Raw genomic sequence first — 16,440 nt, forward strand, 5'->3', positions numbered from 1 at the left:
ACCGCTGGAGCGATTGTTAATAAGATGAACGCAACACACGCCTCGCGAGCAGCGGGACTTTTATGACACAGTCGCCAGTGGGACTTTTATTATGCCACAGTCACCGGCGCCACTTCCGCTCCTCCGCTCATGAGTGTGAGGTAACGCACACTCACGATTTACAAATAGTTGGAAACATTTGGGAGATTGTAAGTACTCAACTGTACAAAATATATAACACTGGCTTAGTAGTTTTTGGATATTTTACTGAAAAAAATGTTACATATTAGGGATGCACCGATATGGCCAATAACCTATAATTCTTTATATTTGAAAGCCGATAACCAATACAGTGAAAAAAAATCGAAATCCAAATTTTTATATTTTTTTTGAGCGCCTGATTACAAAAACATAAGTCTCACCATTAAAAGCCATGTCCCAATTACACAATTATGATGTTCCCATTATAATTTTATGTAGCCAATATGACAGACTTGCCCTGCACATGTTGCACCGAACTGTATTTTCATTTTTTTAAGTGATTCCAATCATATTTCAAGCCATTTAAAATGGTGAACAGTGCATATCTGAAGTGTCTCAGCTAAAGGAAATAATTCATTATTTATCGGCTTAAAATACAAGACAAATTTTCTTATTTGGCCGATAACGATAACATTAAAATATATTGGCCGATACCGATATGATGGCTGATATATCGGGCATCACTAACAGATTTTCATGTTAGTTCACAGTGCATTAACTAAATGTTAACAGATACATATTTTGATCCCAGTTAAAATGTATTTGTATGAGATTAACATTAACTAAGATTAATAAATGATGTAGAAGCACTGTTCGTGTTAACAAATGTAACCTTATTGTAAAGTATTCCAATAGACTCCAAAAAAAAAGGTTCTATATGGCACCAAAATGGTTCTTCGTTGTTAATCATAGAAGAACCACTTTTAGTGCTACATAGCACCATATTTTAACATGTTCTGTATATGGTAGCAGTGCTATATAGCATCATATCTTAACATATTCTGTATATGGTAGCAGTGCTATATAGCATCATATCTTAACATATTCTGTATATGGTAGCAGTGCTATATAGCGCCTTAGTCAAAGAACCGCTGAAGAACCTCTGAAGCACCCAAATTGGTGCTATATAGCACTAAAAAAGGTTCCCCTATGATTACGAGCCAAGAACCATTTTTGGTGCCATATAGAACCTTTTTTTTTAGAGTGTACTATTAATAAAAATACTTTTATTTGTAATGCACTCTTACATACAAGCGCTGCAACGATGAAGCATGAAAAAACATGCAACAATTAAAATTGAATTTAAAACAAGTTAATATACAACTAACTTAAGTCTTAATAAACATTCCAATCAAACACCCCTAAACGAGCTAATCAAGGTCTTGAGTCGCCAATGTGCACTTTATCCATCTCAAATAGTGCAAAAGTATTATTAGTGCTTCTAATTTCATACTTTGAGTGGAACATATGCTTTTTGAGCCAACATTACCCACAATCCCTTGCACAACAAAAGGAGTGTCTTTTATAGATGCAAGTTATGAAATATTGATTAATTTTGCACAAAACTGCTAACATGCAAACACAAAAATGCAGTCTCTGTGACATCAAAACTGCTGTGCTTTTTCATCACCAGTGAAGTATGCAACATTTTTAGTATGCAAAAGTGCTTTTCCCGCTGAATCAAACCTGTTCTCTCAGTGTGGACAAGCTTATGTCACATAGGCGTAATTTACGGGTGGGACGGGTGGGACATGTCCCCACCACTTTTTGCCAGGCTCGATATTGTCCCCACCACTTTTTAAAAGTAATTGAAAAATGGATTACGGAAGGTGTGTATTAAAGCAAAAGCACGATCTACAAATCGTAATACATTCATTTAACACATTTTTCCGAAGGTCAGAAGCTTTTTTTTCAATTACAGATTTTTGCAAAACTTTTGCCATATTTAATAGTCAATAAAAAAATATTGCGAAATGACAGCGTTTCCATTAACTGATGTTATGCGACTAAAACATTTTTTTTCCTCACGTGATAAGCCATTCCAAAAATTATGCCGCGTATGTTTTTAGGTTTAGCCTATGTATATCCCAGCCACCGCACGCCATTATTTTTACTGGAAGGAGACGCGCGTGTTATTCAAGCACTGATGGCAAGGAAAGCCCCTTATACTTGAGCGGCACATACGAGGTGTTTCTCTCTCTTATCTGCTTCAAGGTCTTGATAAATTGTGGCATTTTATATTCTATTGTTTTTTTTTAATGAGTTTAATAAAGAACTCGTCTTCTTTCCAAACATACCGCGCCATCTGTAAAGAATGATCGACTTTTACGCCAGGTTATTGTGACGCATTGCTGCCAGCTGCCACATAGGCTACAGAGATGAGCAAAATGTTTGAAATTGCATGGTAACTCAAAGTTGTACCACTTTGTTACGGGTAACAGGTGCCATGGACCGCTCATGTTAGCATCAGTGGCATAACCGGTGCACAAATATCATAACTCTATAATAGGCCTACAGTAATATATTGTATGCTATATTGTAATAGCTACATATATTCTAGAAATGTATTAAAAAGAAAGACGCTTTCAGCCTTACTCAAAGGTCGCAGAAACAGGCCGGTGGGTTCGTTACGCACGTCAATCCAGTTCTTATTTTGGTTCTTATGTAGCCTATTAAATATACAGGCCATTCATTTATGAAACCTTGATCAAAATTAAAATACAATTTATAGAAAACGAAATTCACTTTAAAGAAATGATTTCTGCAAAACAACACTCAATAGAAATCATGTCTGACCCCACTCCATGCCGACGAAAGCACCCGCGAATTCTTTAATATTTTTCATTGTTGCATTTTTTTTTACCACTTTGTTATTTTGGCTCGGAATTTCGTTTGCTGGAAATATGAACTGAATTTATAAATTACATTTGAAATGAAAAACTTTTTGTTTAATAAACAAAATCATTTTTTTAAGCGTATGGAGTGGAGTAGGCTACATGCAAAACGTAGCCTATTTAGATTCACAGTTATGTTTAAATATTAGCCTATTCTATTATTGTTTTAATTTTTATATGTTGATGATGAAAAGTGAATTGTATTTTAATTTTCATCAAGGTTTCATAAACTAATTGCCTGTAGCCTATATTTAATACATCGGAAGCAAAATAAGAACGCCGGGAATGCATTGAACCCACTGTTTCCGCGGCAGTTGAGTAAGGCTGAAAGCGTCTTTCTTTTTAATACATTTCTAGAATGTCTTAATTACAGTAGGACTTATAGATAGTTATGATATTTGTGGCTGCACCGGGGTCCGTCATTACAAGGTTAAAGTTACGCCACATGAGCGGTCCATGGCCACCTGCTCTGATAAATAAATTAATCAATAAATTAGGCTACAACAATTTCGTGCTATGGGCATTGCCACCGATACAGGCAGCGGATGAGATATTTTACGCTGAGCTTTTCAGACAAGTGTGACAAAGGCATGGGCTAAATACATTCTCCAATATGGATACAGATATGGCCTACACACATCACTATACAACACATGTCCTTATTAGGGAAAAAAATATGTCGTTTTAACAACAAACAATCTCGTTATTACGAGAAAATGATGTCGTTTTTATGACATAAGATCTCGTTATTACTACATAGGCTAATTGAGTGAAAAAATAATATGTATGTGGCAGAAATGCGTCTCTGTATTAAATAAACACATAGCAAAACGAGTTGTGCGGTGTCCCGGTGTCCCCACCACTTTTCAAAGCAAAGTTACGCCACTGTGTCTACATGAAGCTTCTTATCCAACAATCACTGTTCAAAATATCTCTTACAATCACAATGTTCCTGCGGGATCAAGCAAAGAAAGATAAAGGAAATAATCCCCTTAATTCCTTCATTGACTTGATCATCAGGATTACAGTCTGTCTCAGAAGTCCCCGTCCAAGCTTTTCTCTTCTTCTTACAGTAATGAACCATTTTTTTTCAGTTGAACAGGAGTTTAATGCAGGCGTGCTCATGGTTTCATAATCAGACGACGACTTTATGAATTTCTTCATAAGGAAAAGCAATTGTAAAAGTACAACCTTTGACTTGTTTTATGATTCAGCCTCACTTATCTCCCCTCGAAAACAATGGCAGTGCTTTACAGGTGGGACAGGAAGAGCTAAATAAACTTTTCATTACATCTAAAACCAACATGTTTATGAGATCCAACACCCACTAAACTACTGAAAGAGTTACTAGAAGAGCCTCTTCTCATTATTATTAACTCGTCTCTATCTCTAGATCATGTCTCAAGACCGATCAAGCTGGCAGTTGTTAAGACTCTCATTAAAGGGATAGTTCACCCAAAAATGAAAATTAACCCTCGAGCCATCACATGACACAATACAATCATATTAAAGTTAAATATTAAATCGATGGGTTTGTGTACACGGTAAAAAAAAAAAAAAAAACAGTAAAATTTACAGTAAAAAAACGGCAGCTGTGGTTGAAACTTTACCGTAAAAAATACGGTAGCAACATTTTAGGTTTTACAGATTTAAGTTAAATATACAGTACATAACTGTATTTCATTAACTGAAATAATGTTACATTTCCATCCTATTGAAATACTAATATCTGTTATGTACCTTTGATATATACTGACAACCACAGTGGAGATGAGTCACATGATGAATCAAAGCTTTTAGGAGGACAATACTAAGTGTCATTCACACAAACACTGAACACCATCATGCTAACACATGACATTTTAAAAATGCAATAAACATTAATTTAACAACATTAGATGTAACATAAAAACAATGTGCATAACTGATTAGAAAAAACTAAGAAGAAACATTTATTTCAATGAAAATATATCAAATGTGAAGTGTCACTCAGGGAATTCTGGGAATGTCAATTTACATTTTTTCACAGTAAATTACACAACGACTTGTTCTTTTTCACTTCCAAAAACGAAATTTAACGGTATTTTACTGTAAAATGTACACTGTAAAAAAGGCACAATGTACTGTATAAATATGAAGGAATTTTCCATATTGTTTTTTTTTTTCAGGTGTTTTACCTGTATTTTGAATTACACATTGCATTAGTTTGTGTTTTAAGGGTTAACGGAAATTACCGTAAAATTACTGGATAATGTACAGGCAGAAAATTACCGGTACATTTTCTGTTTTTATTTTTTACATTGTAGGTTAGATCTATTACGGTTATTCACCGTATAAAGTACAGAAACTTTCTGTTAACCAGTGAACTGTTTTTAACCATAGCATTTTTACAGTCTTTTACCGTTAAAATCACGATCATTATATACAATGTAAGAAAAATATCCATATTTAAAACTTTATAAAGTAAAATATCCATTCAACTTACGGAAAAAGCCTCACTGGCACGACGATGACACTGCATTCGGCGTTAACGCCTGACGGAGGGCGTGGCTGACGGAGACCGTCATAGTGACGACAGCCAATCACATTACACTGTAAAAACGAATTAGTTCAGTTTACTTAACTAAATTGTGCAAACTTGTTGCCTTAATTCAATTAAGTAAGCATTACTTAAGCATTGTTCTTACTTAAACCGTTTAAGTTTTGTCAACTTAATTCTATCTGTGATCTGAGGAAGTGTAGTCTACTCCCAGAGTGCATTGCGGCATGAATAAATTAATTGCTTCGTTTTACTATTTTTGGCTTTATTTTACTATTTGTCTTTTGTCAGTATAACCACAATAACGACAGCAAATAAAATAGTAAAGGTCTTCTTAATAATAATAACAAAAAAAATCCTTGTTACCATTGTTGTGTTTTGCATGCTGAATGTTGAAGTCTGTGACTCACTCATGCATGGTCAACTGCTATTGTCACAAATATAGAGGGATAATATCAACCCAATTAAAAGGTTATGCCATAAATATTAGCAAAAAAATGACAAGAAGATAATTATTTGACATGAAATATAGTTATGTTATATATCATTAATGGACAAATATTATATATATATATTTAATACTTCCCTTCTTCTGAAATCACACCTCTATGATTTCTTGTTGCATTGCTGCATTAAAAGGAAGTTAATTACTATAATATGAATGAAGTTCCAAGTGCCCAACCAAAGGGAACACTAATCACAATTATGGTGAGAGGAAGTGGAGGAAATGAGTGAAAAGTCTATAAAAAAAAAATGCCCCGCCTCAAAAACACTTTGCCCGTCCGCCCGGTTGTTTTTTTGCTTTGGCAAAATGGTACTCAAACCAGTCAAGTAATGTTTACTTGAGTTTTCTAAGTAACGAAGGCATGGCATGCAAATAGTTCAGATTACTTAATTGTTTTAAGTAAGTTCAACAAATTGTTGGACATTAAGTAAAGTAAGAACAACTGTTGGATTTTACCGCTTGGACCACAACACAACACAAAAAAAGCCGTGACACAATACAAGCACGATACATACCAGATTCACCAACCGCCACCTCCTTCCAGGCCTGGTCTCTCCGGTTTGTGTCTCGGTTTGGTCATATCAGTTTTTCCTCCATTTTGATCGTTCTTCATTCACCAGTGTTTTAAATGAATGCAATTGGCTAGCGTCTGCTCTAGGGTATTTGCATATGGCGATCTGATTGGATGACGCCTGCGTTGGCACTTGAAAAGTTGAGAAATCTTCAACTTGTGCCGCTTGCAACGCGAGTGAAGCGACGCGACGGAACCCATTCAAAGTAAATGAGAAGTGTTAACCAGTCCCTCCAGAAAAACGTGATTATGCGATCGCATGATTTAATGCATAATCAGTCAAAGTCCGCATAGGGCCGCATTTTTTCAAATACGCCGCACTTTCGCCGCGTAAATTGTCTATTTCCGCGTGCAAAATATGCGGGGCTAGCATGATTTCATAATCCCCGCATTTTCGTTACAAAAAAGTCATATTTATTAGCAGAAAGTTGAACATTTTTCGTTTACTTCACACAAGAGCCGCCATTTCCCCCTATTGCCATGGGAACGTTTTGAAGTGACGTAATTACCCGACGTGAACGTCATCGAAAAGCTGCAAACCCATAGATATCGGTGAAACCATGATGAAGCACGCAAATTCCCATTTGCCAACAAAAATAACAGCAAAAGACTGTGCAAAGCAGTTTCCCGGTGTTGACCGATTTCAAAACACAGCATCATGAAGCTTCGAAGCGTTATGAATCAGTGAGTCGATTCAGCGGTTTGGAGCGTTATGAATCAGTGAGTCGATTCAGCGGTTTGGAGCATTATGAATCAGTGAGTCGATTCAGCGGTTTGGAGCATTATGAATCAGTGAGTCGATTCAGCGGTTTGGAGCGTTATGAATCAGCGAGTCGATTCAACGGTTTGGAGCGTTATGAATCAGCGAGTCGATTCAGCAGTTTGGAGCGTTATGAATCAGTGAGTCGATTCAGCGGTTTGGAGCGTTATGAATCAGTGAGTCGATTCAGCGGTTTGGAGCGTTATGAATCAGCAAGTCGATTCAGCGGTTTGAAAGTTATGAATCAGTGAGTCGATTCAGCGGTTTGGAGCGTTATGAATCAGTGAGTCGATTCAGCGGTTTGGAGCGTTATGAATCAGAGAGTCGATTCAGCGGTTTGAATCGCCAAAGTCACATATTTCAGCAGTTTAACACGCGATCTGAATCATGAATCGACTCGCTGATTCATAATGCTTCAAAGCTTCATGATGCTGTTTTTTGAAATCGGTCATCACTATATAAGTCGTTATTTAGGTTTTAGCACAAAAACTATTCTCGTCGCTTCATAAAGTTATTGTAGAACCACTGTAGTGAGATGGACTTTGTAACAACGTCTTTAGTAGCTTTTATGGGTCTTGAGAGTGTAAAGTGCATTGTGCCAATGGTGCCTTTCTGAGCCATCTGATTTCAACTAAAATATCTTCATTTGTGTCTGAAGATGAACGGAGGTCTGACGGGTGTCCAACGACATGAGGGTAAGTAATTAATGACAGAATTTTCATTTTTGGGTGAACTAACCCTTTAAGAGATGACACTTTGTGCATTGGAAGCACTCAAATGTCTGTTTTGTATAGCTACCTCTGAAAAACAGGAAGTTATTTATTATTTTTTTCAGAAGTTGTAGCATATTCCTTTTGTAAAGCTACAGAACTTGTTTGACTCTTGTTTTGTAAATTTGAGCTATGTGTTTATTAAGGTCTTCAATAAAACAAGATGAGAACTTAAATATTCCCAGCACTTTTTTCTCTTTTTCATCAAACCGCATTTTTTGCAAGTTCCCGCAATTTTATTGCATAAAATTGCATAAATATCCATTTATTCAATATATGGATATAAATATCCAATATCGCATTTTTTAAGAAAACGTGCCGCATAATGAAGGATTTTTGCCCGCAACAATCCCAAAAAAAGCCGCATTTTTCTGGAAGGACTGGTTAACGTCGATGTCCCGTGTGAATGCAGCGTGAGCGACGTAAGCGTTTTGAACTGCGAGGCAGTTCTTTCTTCGTAAGTTGAATATGGAAGGCGGTCCGCTGGAAGCTAGATATTTATTTATTTTATTTAGACCAGATTTATCGGCCAATATATCGGTTATCGGCTTTCAAATATAAAGAATTATTATTGGCTTTTAATTTCGGTGCATGCCTAGTCTCTATATTTTTTTTATTAACATATTTTAATGACAGTATATTTATTGAACAAAAATCAATTTATTTATCAAAATAAACCCAAAATAGTACAAACGTTGCTAAAGTGATTCACTTAAACATTCTTTTGCCCCGTGTGATTTTTAAACAAACCACTTTTATGATTTATTTTCCACACAAAATCTGTTGCTCCATCAATGAATTCAATAATATATATAAAAAAATACACTAATGGAGTGAAAAGCATTTTTCATAGGGTGTGCCTTTAGCCCCGTTGTACAGTAATAGTTACAGTATGAAGGGCCTGAGATGAACACACACTTAACTGTCTTAACTGTTCTTCTGCGTTTGGAAAGCTTGATTGTCAATTCCCTGGTGGTTCACACGTGTTCCCGAGCGTCCTTCTCCAGGCCACGAGGGCCTCACTTTGGGCACAACCGGGACCCTGTAGGACAGAAAGACCATCCCGCTACAGACCAACAGGGTGGATGCAAAAATGCCCAAGATGATACCGGGTCCGACGGACTGGATTACAGGAGCGGGAGGCATGAGAAACTCAGCTGGGAATATTATAGTCTGATTGTTTACGACCGAGTGGAGATTCCAGCACACGGGAACGAGCGCAGAGACTCCGGTGAGGATGTACAAAACCCCGCCGGTGTAAAACGCCAGTCTGATGGGTTTCAACTTGTTCAGTCCGAAGTAAACGTTCCTGAGTCCGTAAACGGCGCTGGCGTTCCCCATGAGCCCGAGAATCAGAGCCACTACCATGAGCACCTGCGCCGCTGCGATTTCCGGTGGCCTGAACGACTCCGAAAAGCCGATCCTCTGACAGAACATGATCTGATTGTTGGATAAGATCAGAGCGTGACTGTAAAAACACACTCTCCAGATCCCCACCCAGGCCAGACCGGAGGTGATGACAGACAGGTCGGACACTTCCCAAACCCGCCACTCCACCAGCCCGATGGTCACTATGATGAGAATCCAGCCGACCGTCCCGAGCCAGAGAGCCACGAACTGGGCATGAGCCGTGTGGCCGAGGTAAGCCATGCCGTCCGTCCTCAGACTTTCCCAACATCCATCCTGAAGAGCCTCGTCTTCTCTGAAGCTTCTCTTAACGGAGTTCACAACGACTCAGGAGTGTTGTTAACCAACCAGTTCCGTCGCCAAGAAACCTTGCAAACAAACGTCACGTCCCTCTGAGAGAAAGAGATAGACAGAGATTTAGATTAGATCATTCACTTCCTGTTGCTTTGCTACTTCAGTTAAAGGCATTATGGTGTGTCACTCTAAAAAACTCTGGGTTAAAACCCAAGTTGGGTTGAAAATGGACTAAACCAGCAATTGAGTTGTTTTAACTCAAAGATTGGGTTGTTTTAACCCAGCAATTGTGTTGTTGTATGCAAACATTTATCCGACCGCTGGGTTAAAACAACCCAATTGCTAGGTTTGTCCATTTTCAACCCAACTTTGATTGTTTTTAACCCAGAGTTTTTTAGAGTGCATAGACACTGCAGTTGTTGACATGACATTACACACACACACGTTGTGTTTTTATGTTTTATGGGGACTTTCCATAGACATTATCGTTTTTATACTGTACCAACTATACACTCACCTTAAGGATTATTAGGAACACATACTAATACTGTGTTTGACCCCCTTTCGCCTTCACAACTGCCTTAATTCTACGTGGCATTGATTCAACAAGGTGCTGAAAGCATTCTTTAGAAATGTTGGCCCATATTGATAGGAGAGCATCTTGCAGTTGATGGAGATTTGTGGGATGCACATCCAGGGCACGAAGCTCCCGTTCCACCACATCCCAAAGATGCTCTATTGGGTTGAGATCTGGTGACTGTGGCGGCCATTTTAGTTCAGTGAACTCATTGTCATGTTCAAGAAACCAATTTGAAATGATTGGAGCTTTGTGACGGTGCATTATCCTGCTGGAAGTAGCCATCAGAGGATGGGGACATGGTGCTCATAAAGGGATGGACATGGTCAGAAACAATGCTCAGGTAGGCCGTGGCATTTAAACGATGCCCAATTGGCACTAAGGGGCCTAAAGTGTGCCAAGAAAACATCCCCCACACCATTACACCACCACCACCAGCCTGCACAGTGGTAACAAGGCATGATGGATCCATGTTCTCATTCTGAGGGATAGAACAGGTTGTGCGTGAAAATCCCAGTAACTGAGCAGATTGTGAAATACTCAGACCGGCCCGTCTGGCACCAACAACCATGCCACACACAAAATAGCTTAAATCTTCTTTCTTTCCCATTCTGACATTCAGTTTGGAGTTCAGGAGATTGTCTTGACCAGGACCACACCCCTAAATGCATTGAAGCAACTGCCATGTGATTGGTTGATTAGATAATTGCATTAATGAGAAATTGAACAGGTGTTCCTAATAATCCTTTAGGTGAGTGTATATTCTAAAACCTTACACTATCACTCCCCCTAAACCACAAAACTTTCTGTATTTTACATTTTCAAAAAAACATCACTTAGTATGATTTATACGCCGTTTTCCTCATGGGGACCTAAAATGTCCCCACAAGGACAAGGATTTTGGATATTTCCAACTTTGTGGGGACATTTTGTCCCTATAATGTAGGGTTTACTAGGCCACACACACACACACACACACACACACACACACACACACACACACACACACACACACACACACACACACACACACACACACACACACACACACACACACACACACACACACACACACACACACACACACACACACACACACACACACACACACACACACACACACACACACACACACACACACTCATATATATACACCGATCAGGCATAACATTATGACAGTTGAATTTGTTCTTTATTTGTCATTGTTATAATAACAACGAAATAAAATAGGAGAATCCTACAATGTAAGTGCAGTAATAGTCCATAAAGTGCAATCCATTATACCTTATACCATTTGACTAAAGACATAGAAATTATTGACCATATAAAAAAAAAATTGTGAGATGTGGTATCAATACTGCAGCAATGCATTCTCCGATTCCCAACAATTGCAGTTGAAAAAGAATAAAAGAAGTGTGGTGTGTGTGATGTGCTGGGTGCGACTGATCTCACGGGATGTTATGCGGGTGGTGTAGACGGTGTTTATCTCCGGTAGGCTAGTTCTGATGATTTTCCCCACTGTCTTCACCACCCTCGGGAGTGCCTGCTGCTCGGCCTTAGTGCAGCTGGAAAACCACACCAATAGTCCATAGGTCAGCACGGAAGTGAATAACACTGATTATCTCTTCATCACCTGTTAGTGGGTGGGATATATTAGGAAGCAAGTGAACATTTTGTCCTCAAAGTTGATGTGTTAGAAGCAGGAAAAATGGGCAAGTGAAAGGATTTGAGCGAGTTTGACAAGGGACGACTGGGTCAGAGCATCTCCAAAACTGCAGCTCTTGTGGGGTGTTCCGGGTCTGCAGTGGTCAGTCTCTATCAAAAGTGCTCCAGAGAAGGACCAGTGGAGAACCGGCCACAGGGTCATGAAGGACCAGTGGAGAACCGGCCACAGGGTCATGAAGGACCAGTGGAGAACCGGCCACAGGGTCATGGAGGACCAGTGGAGAACCGGCCACAGGGTCATGGAGGACCAGTGGAGAACCGTTCACAGGGTCATGAAAGACCAGTGGAGAACCGGCCACAGGGTCATGAAGGACCAGTGGAGAACCGGCCACAGGGTCATGAAGGACCAGTGGAGAACCGGCCACAGGGTCATGGAGGACCAGTGGAGAACCGGCCACAGGGTCATGAAGGACCAGTGGAGAACCGGCCACAGGGTCATGGAGGACCAGTGGAGAACCGGCCACAGGGTCATGAAGGACCAGTGGAGAACCGGCCACAGGGTCATGGAGGACCAGTGGAGAACCGGCCACAGGGTCATGGGCGGCCGAGGCTCATTGATGCTCGTGGGGAGCGAAGACTGGCCCGTGTGGGCCGATCAAACAGACGAGCTACTGGAGCTCAAACTGCTCAAGAAGTTAATGCTGGTTCTGATAGAAAGGTGTCAGAATACACAGAGCATCTCAGTTTGTTGCGTATGCCTGGGGAACACATGGCACCAGGTGCATTATGGGAAGACGGCGTGGCGGCGGAGGCAGTGATGCTTCGGGCAATGTTCTGCTGGGAAACCTTGGGTCCTCCATCATGTGGATGTTACTTTGACACGTCCCACCTACCTAAGCATTGTTGAGACCATGTCCAGCCTTTCATGGAGACGGTATTCCCTGGTGTCTGTGGCTCTTTCAGCAGATAATGCGCCGCCACAAAGCACAAATGCTTCAGGAATGGTTTGAGGAGAACGAGTTTGAGGCGTTGACTCTGCCTCCAAATTCCCCAGATCTCAATCCAATCGAGCATCTGTGGGATGAGCTGAACAAACAAGTCCGATCCATGGAGGCCCCACCTCGCAATTTACAGGAATTAAAGGATATGCTGCTAACATCTTGGTGCCAGATACCACAACACACCTTCAGGGTTCTAGTGGAGTCCATGCCTCGATGGGTCAGGGCTGATTTGGCAGCAAAAGGGGGACCAACACAATATTATGACCTAATATAATAGGTCATAATGTTATGCCTGATCGGTGTGTGTGTATATATATATATATATATATATATAAATATGAACAATAGGTTAATTATTTATTACTCATTTGTCATGTAATAGTAAATAGTAGTAAAAAATAATATAACCTGGTGTTTATTTAATGAATTATTTACATGACTGGTCAGAGGTTTTTGTCTCTTCTGCTCATCAAGGCTGCATTTAATTGATCAAAAATACAGTAAAAATAGTGAATTATTTTTACAATTTAACAGCTGTTTTCTATGTGAATATATAGTAAAACTTCATTTATTCCTGTGATCAAAGCTGAAATTTCAGCATGATTTCTGCTGATTTGCTGCTCAAGAAACATACACAACACATTTTGTCAAGATTATTTGATAAATGGAAAGTTCAAAAGAGTATCATTAATTTGAAATAGAAATTATGTTAGAATAGGTTAGAAATTTGTAATGTTTTGTAACATAAATGTCTTTACGGTCACTTTTTACCCATTTTGTCACTCATTGTCTAGATGTTTGAGGACATCTTACACATAAAATCTAATTTAAGTTACACATAAATTATAATGAAAGTTGATCAAAAGATCACATTACCGTATCAGCACATGTTCCACTGATCCACGAATCTTCTCCCAGCGTTTACTTCATCTTCATCAACGCTCGGCGTTGGGCTGGAAACGGTGTAAAACTCCACTTCCTGCTGCTCAGAAACCCAGTGTCAACAACCTTGTGAATATGTTTCTGTGAATGATTGACCACGGCTCAACATCATAAAATCAAACCAATGAGGAATTTGAAATCATTTGCATCATATTGGAAAACACAGTGACTCATAAAGATCGTAAAGTGGGGGTGAGGCATCAGAATGCGTAATATAACATTAAACAACTTAATAATATACCATTAATACCTGTTAACCATTAATAATATACTATAAATTCTAATAAAAACTACTGTGAATAGTAAATAAACCAGATTAAATTCATTGTTGTGATCGGTCCATACAAGAGCTAAACAGCAAAAGATGCAATATATATATATTTTATTTGTATTCCAAATGTATTGCAGTAGAAGTGCGCGGAAAGCGCGTCTATGAACATTATATCACCTGCCTGCAATAAAAGATCCTTACGGTGAGATTGGAGAGCAGGAAAATATATGAGCCACACATTCAAGAGATTAAAAGAATATTTCAGATACAAGATGAGATATTCTGAAGCGAATTAGTTCATTTAGTTAAAAAACAAACAAACAATCAGGAAAGTTTACATCAAAATGATTAAACAGTGTGGATCTAGTTAAAGGAACACGCCGACTTTTTGTGACTTTAGCTTATTCGCCGTATCCCCCAGAGTTAGAGAAGTCCATACACACCATTCTCATCTCCGTGCGTAACTAGCCTAGCTTAGCACAAAGACTGGAGGTAAATGGCTCCAGCTAGCCTACCGCTCAATAAGTGACAAAATAATTAGTACACAATGTAATTATACACATCACAACATGTAAATAGGAAAATGTTGGCGTAATTTTGTCACTTATTGAGCGGTAGGCTAGCTGGAGCCATTTACCTCCAGTCTTTGTGCTAAGCTAGGCTAGTTATGGCATGCACGGAGATGAGAATGGTGTGTATGGACTTATCTAACTCCGGGAGATACGGTGAATAAGCTAAAGTCACAAAAAGTCGGCGTGTTCCTTTAAGAATAAGCAGATCTAATGTAGTGGAAACCTTTCCGTTAATAGCACCAATAGCATTCAGTAGCAAAATGAATGAGTTAAACATGTAAAACCGGACTAAATGAGATCCTTTCAGACGGCATATCCCTGAAAACATGAGCGGATATTCAAAGCACGAATTCACCAATGCTAAAAAAAACTGGAAAAGCATTTCTTTGACTATCAGAATGATTTTTGCGTTGACCGCAATTCATATATCCAATGCACACAAGCAGATATGAAATATATCTCCTGTTTCAGTTCCAACTAGTTCTAGTCATGCTGAAACCAGTCCAGTCTAGATCCGATCAGTACAGCAGTCTCTGGTCCAGCGGCAGACTGTCCTTCAGACATTTGAGCTGCTCTTCACCCAGTTTGATCTTATCTTCCAGCTTGCGCTGCTCAATAATGAGTGCCGACTTCATTTTGACGAAGTGCCGGTAGTCTGCCAGCCGCTCTTCGCTGAGGTAACTGGCCAGAATCTCGTAAACCAGGCGTTCTCTTCGGTCCAGGTTTTCCTTCAGCTCTTTGGCGTCTTCGTGCTGGCGAATCAGCAGCTTGCGTTTCTCGTTCAAAGTTTGCTGAAAGTACAACACACACAAAGCAGGCTTAAAATGTGTTTCTGTCAGGACCACTATCGTCAAAGATGATGGATTGACTATCAGCATATATTTTGGATTGGCGGTGTGGATCTGTTCTGGGCAGCCTAGCATTGATAAGAGCAGCAATAACTCCCCTTAGGGTAAACAGAACAGAACCAACATAATGTATTGCAGATATCATTCATGTTGATATTAAATGTACAAAATAATTCGGGAATTTAGTCTGATTCAATCAGAATACCAAATCCTGACTGATGAGAGGAGGAGCTGGGGATGGAGGAGGGTAAATTAGCTCTGGAGAACGCGTGATAGCTGCTGATAGTACTATATATTATATGTATGCTGTGATAGACGTCGTATTCCTATAGGTACACATTTTAACACGTTATGTTCTAACCCAGTGAATGGGTTGTTTTAACCCAGCAATTAGGTTGTTTTAACCCAGTGAATGGGTCGTTAAATGTTAATGTTAAATGTCGTTAATGTTAGTGTTAGACATTGGGTTAAATGTTTTCTTAAAACAACCCAATTGCTGGGTTAAAACAACCCAATTGCTGGGTTAGTCCATTTTCAACCCAACTTGGGTTGTTTTTAACCCAGTGAATGGGTTGTTTTAACCCAGCAATTGGGTTGTTTTAACCCAGAGAATGGGTCGTTAAATGTTAATGTTAAATGTTATTAATGTTAGTGTTAGCCATTGGGTTAAATGTTTGCTTGAAACAACCCAATCGCTGAGTTAAAACAACCCAATTGCTGGGTTAGTCCATTTTCAACCCAACTTGGGTTGTTTTTAACCCAGTGAATGGGTTGTTTTAACCCAGCAATTGGGTTGTTTTAAC

At 39.2% G+C, this 16,440-nt stretch overlaps 3 protein-coding genes across 4 annotated transcripts in view; 1 reads left to right on the top strand and 2 right to left on the bottom strand.

Annotated features, from left to right (window-relative positions):
- Positions 1-16,440, top strand: part of traf3ip2b (TRAF3 interacting protein 2b) — a 1,379,907-nt gene that overhangs the window by 82,084 nt on the left and 1,281,383 nt on the right. The window lies entirely within an intron of this gene.
- On the bottom strand, positions 8,707-14,698 carry LOC307143078 (claudin-34-like). The gene is made up of 2 exons (XM_079844350.1): positions 13,881-14,698; positions 8,707-9,859 (listed from the first exon to the last, which is right to left on the bottom strand). Exon 2 carries the CDS (start codon positions 9,708-9,710, stop codon positions 8,988-8,990), a length of 723 nt encoding a protein of 240 aa, XP_079700476.1. The 5' UTR covers positions 9,711-9,859; positions 13,881-14,698; the 3' UTR covers positions 8,707-8,987.
- The window catches only part of shroom2b (shroom family member 2b), a 55,953-nt gene continuing 53,824 nt past the window's right edge, over positions 14,312-16,440 (bottom strand). The window contains exons 10-11 of one of the 2 annotated variants that reach the window (XR_013818556.1): positions 14,993-15,580; positions 14,312-14,601 (exon numbers count right to left, since the gene is read on the bottom strand). Coding sequence is in view for 1 of the 2 variants with exons in the window: in XM_079844349.1 (XP_079700475.1) it covers positions 15,308-15,580 (273 nt within the window). In the remaining variant the exon portion in view is untranslated. Of the gene's footprint in view, positions 15,581-16,440 lie in introns of both variants that reach the window. The other variant, XM_079844349.1, reaches the window with a different exon arrangement.

Source organism: Gobio gobio (assembly GCF_949357685.1).
Source record: "Gobio gobio genome assembly, chromosome: 19".
Classification (NCBI taxonomy): domain Eukaryota; kingdom Metazoa; phylum Chordata; class Actinopteri; order Cypriniformes; family Gobionidae; genus Gobio; species Gobio gobio.

Coding starts and splice junctions, on each gene's coding strand:
- LOC307143078 (XM_079844350.1), bottom strand. CDS start 9,710: ATGGCTTACCTCGGCCACACGGCTCATGCCCAGTTCGTGGCTCTCTGG.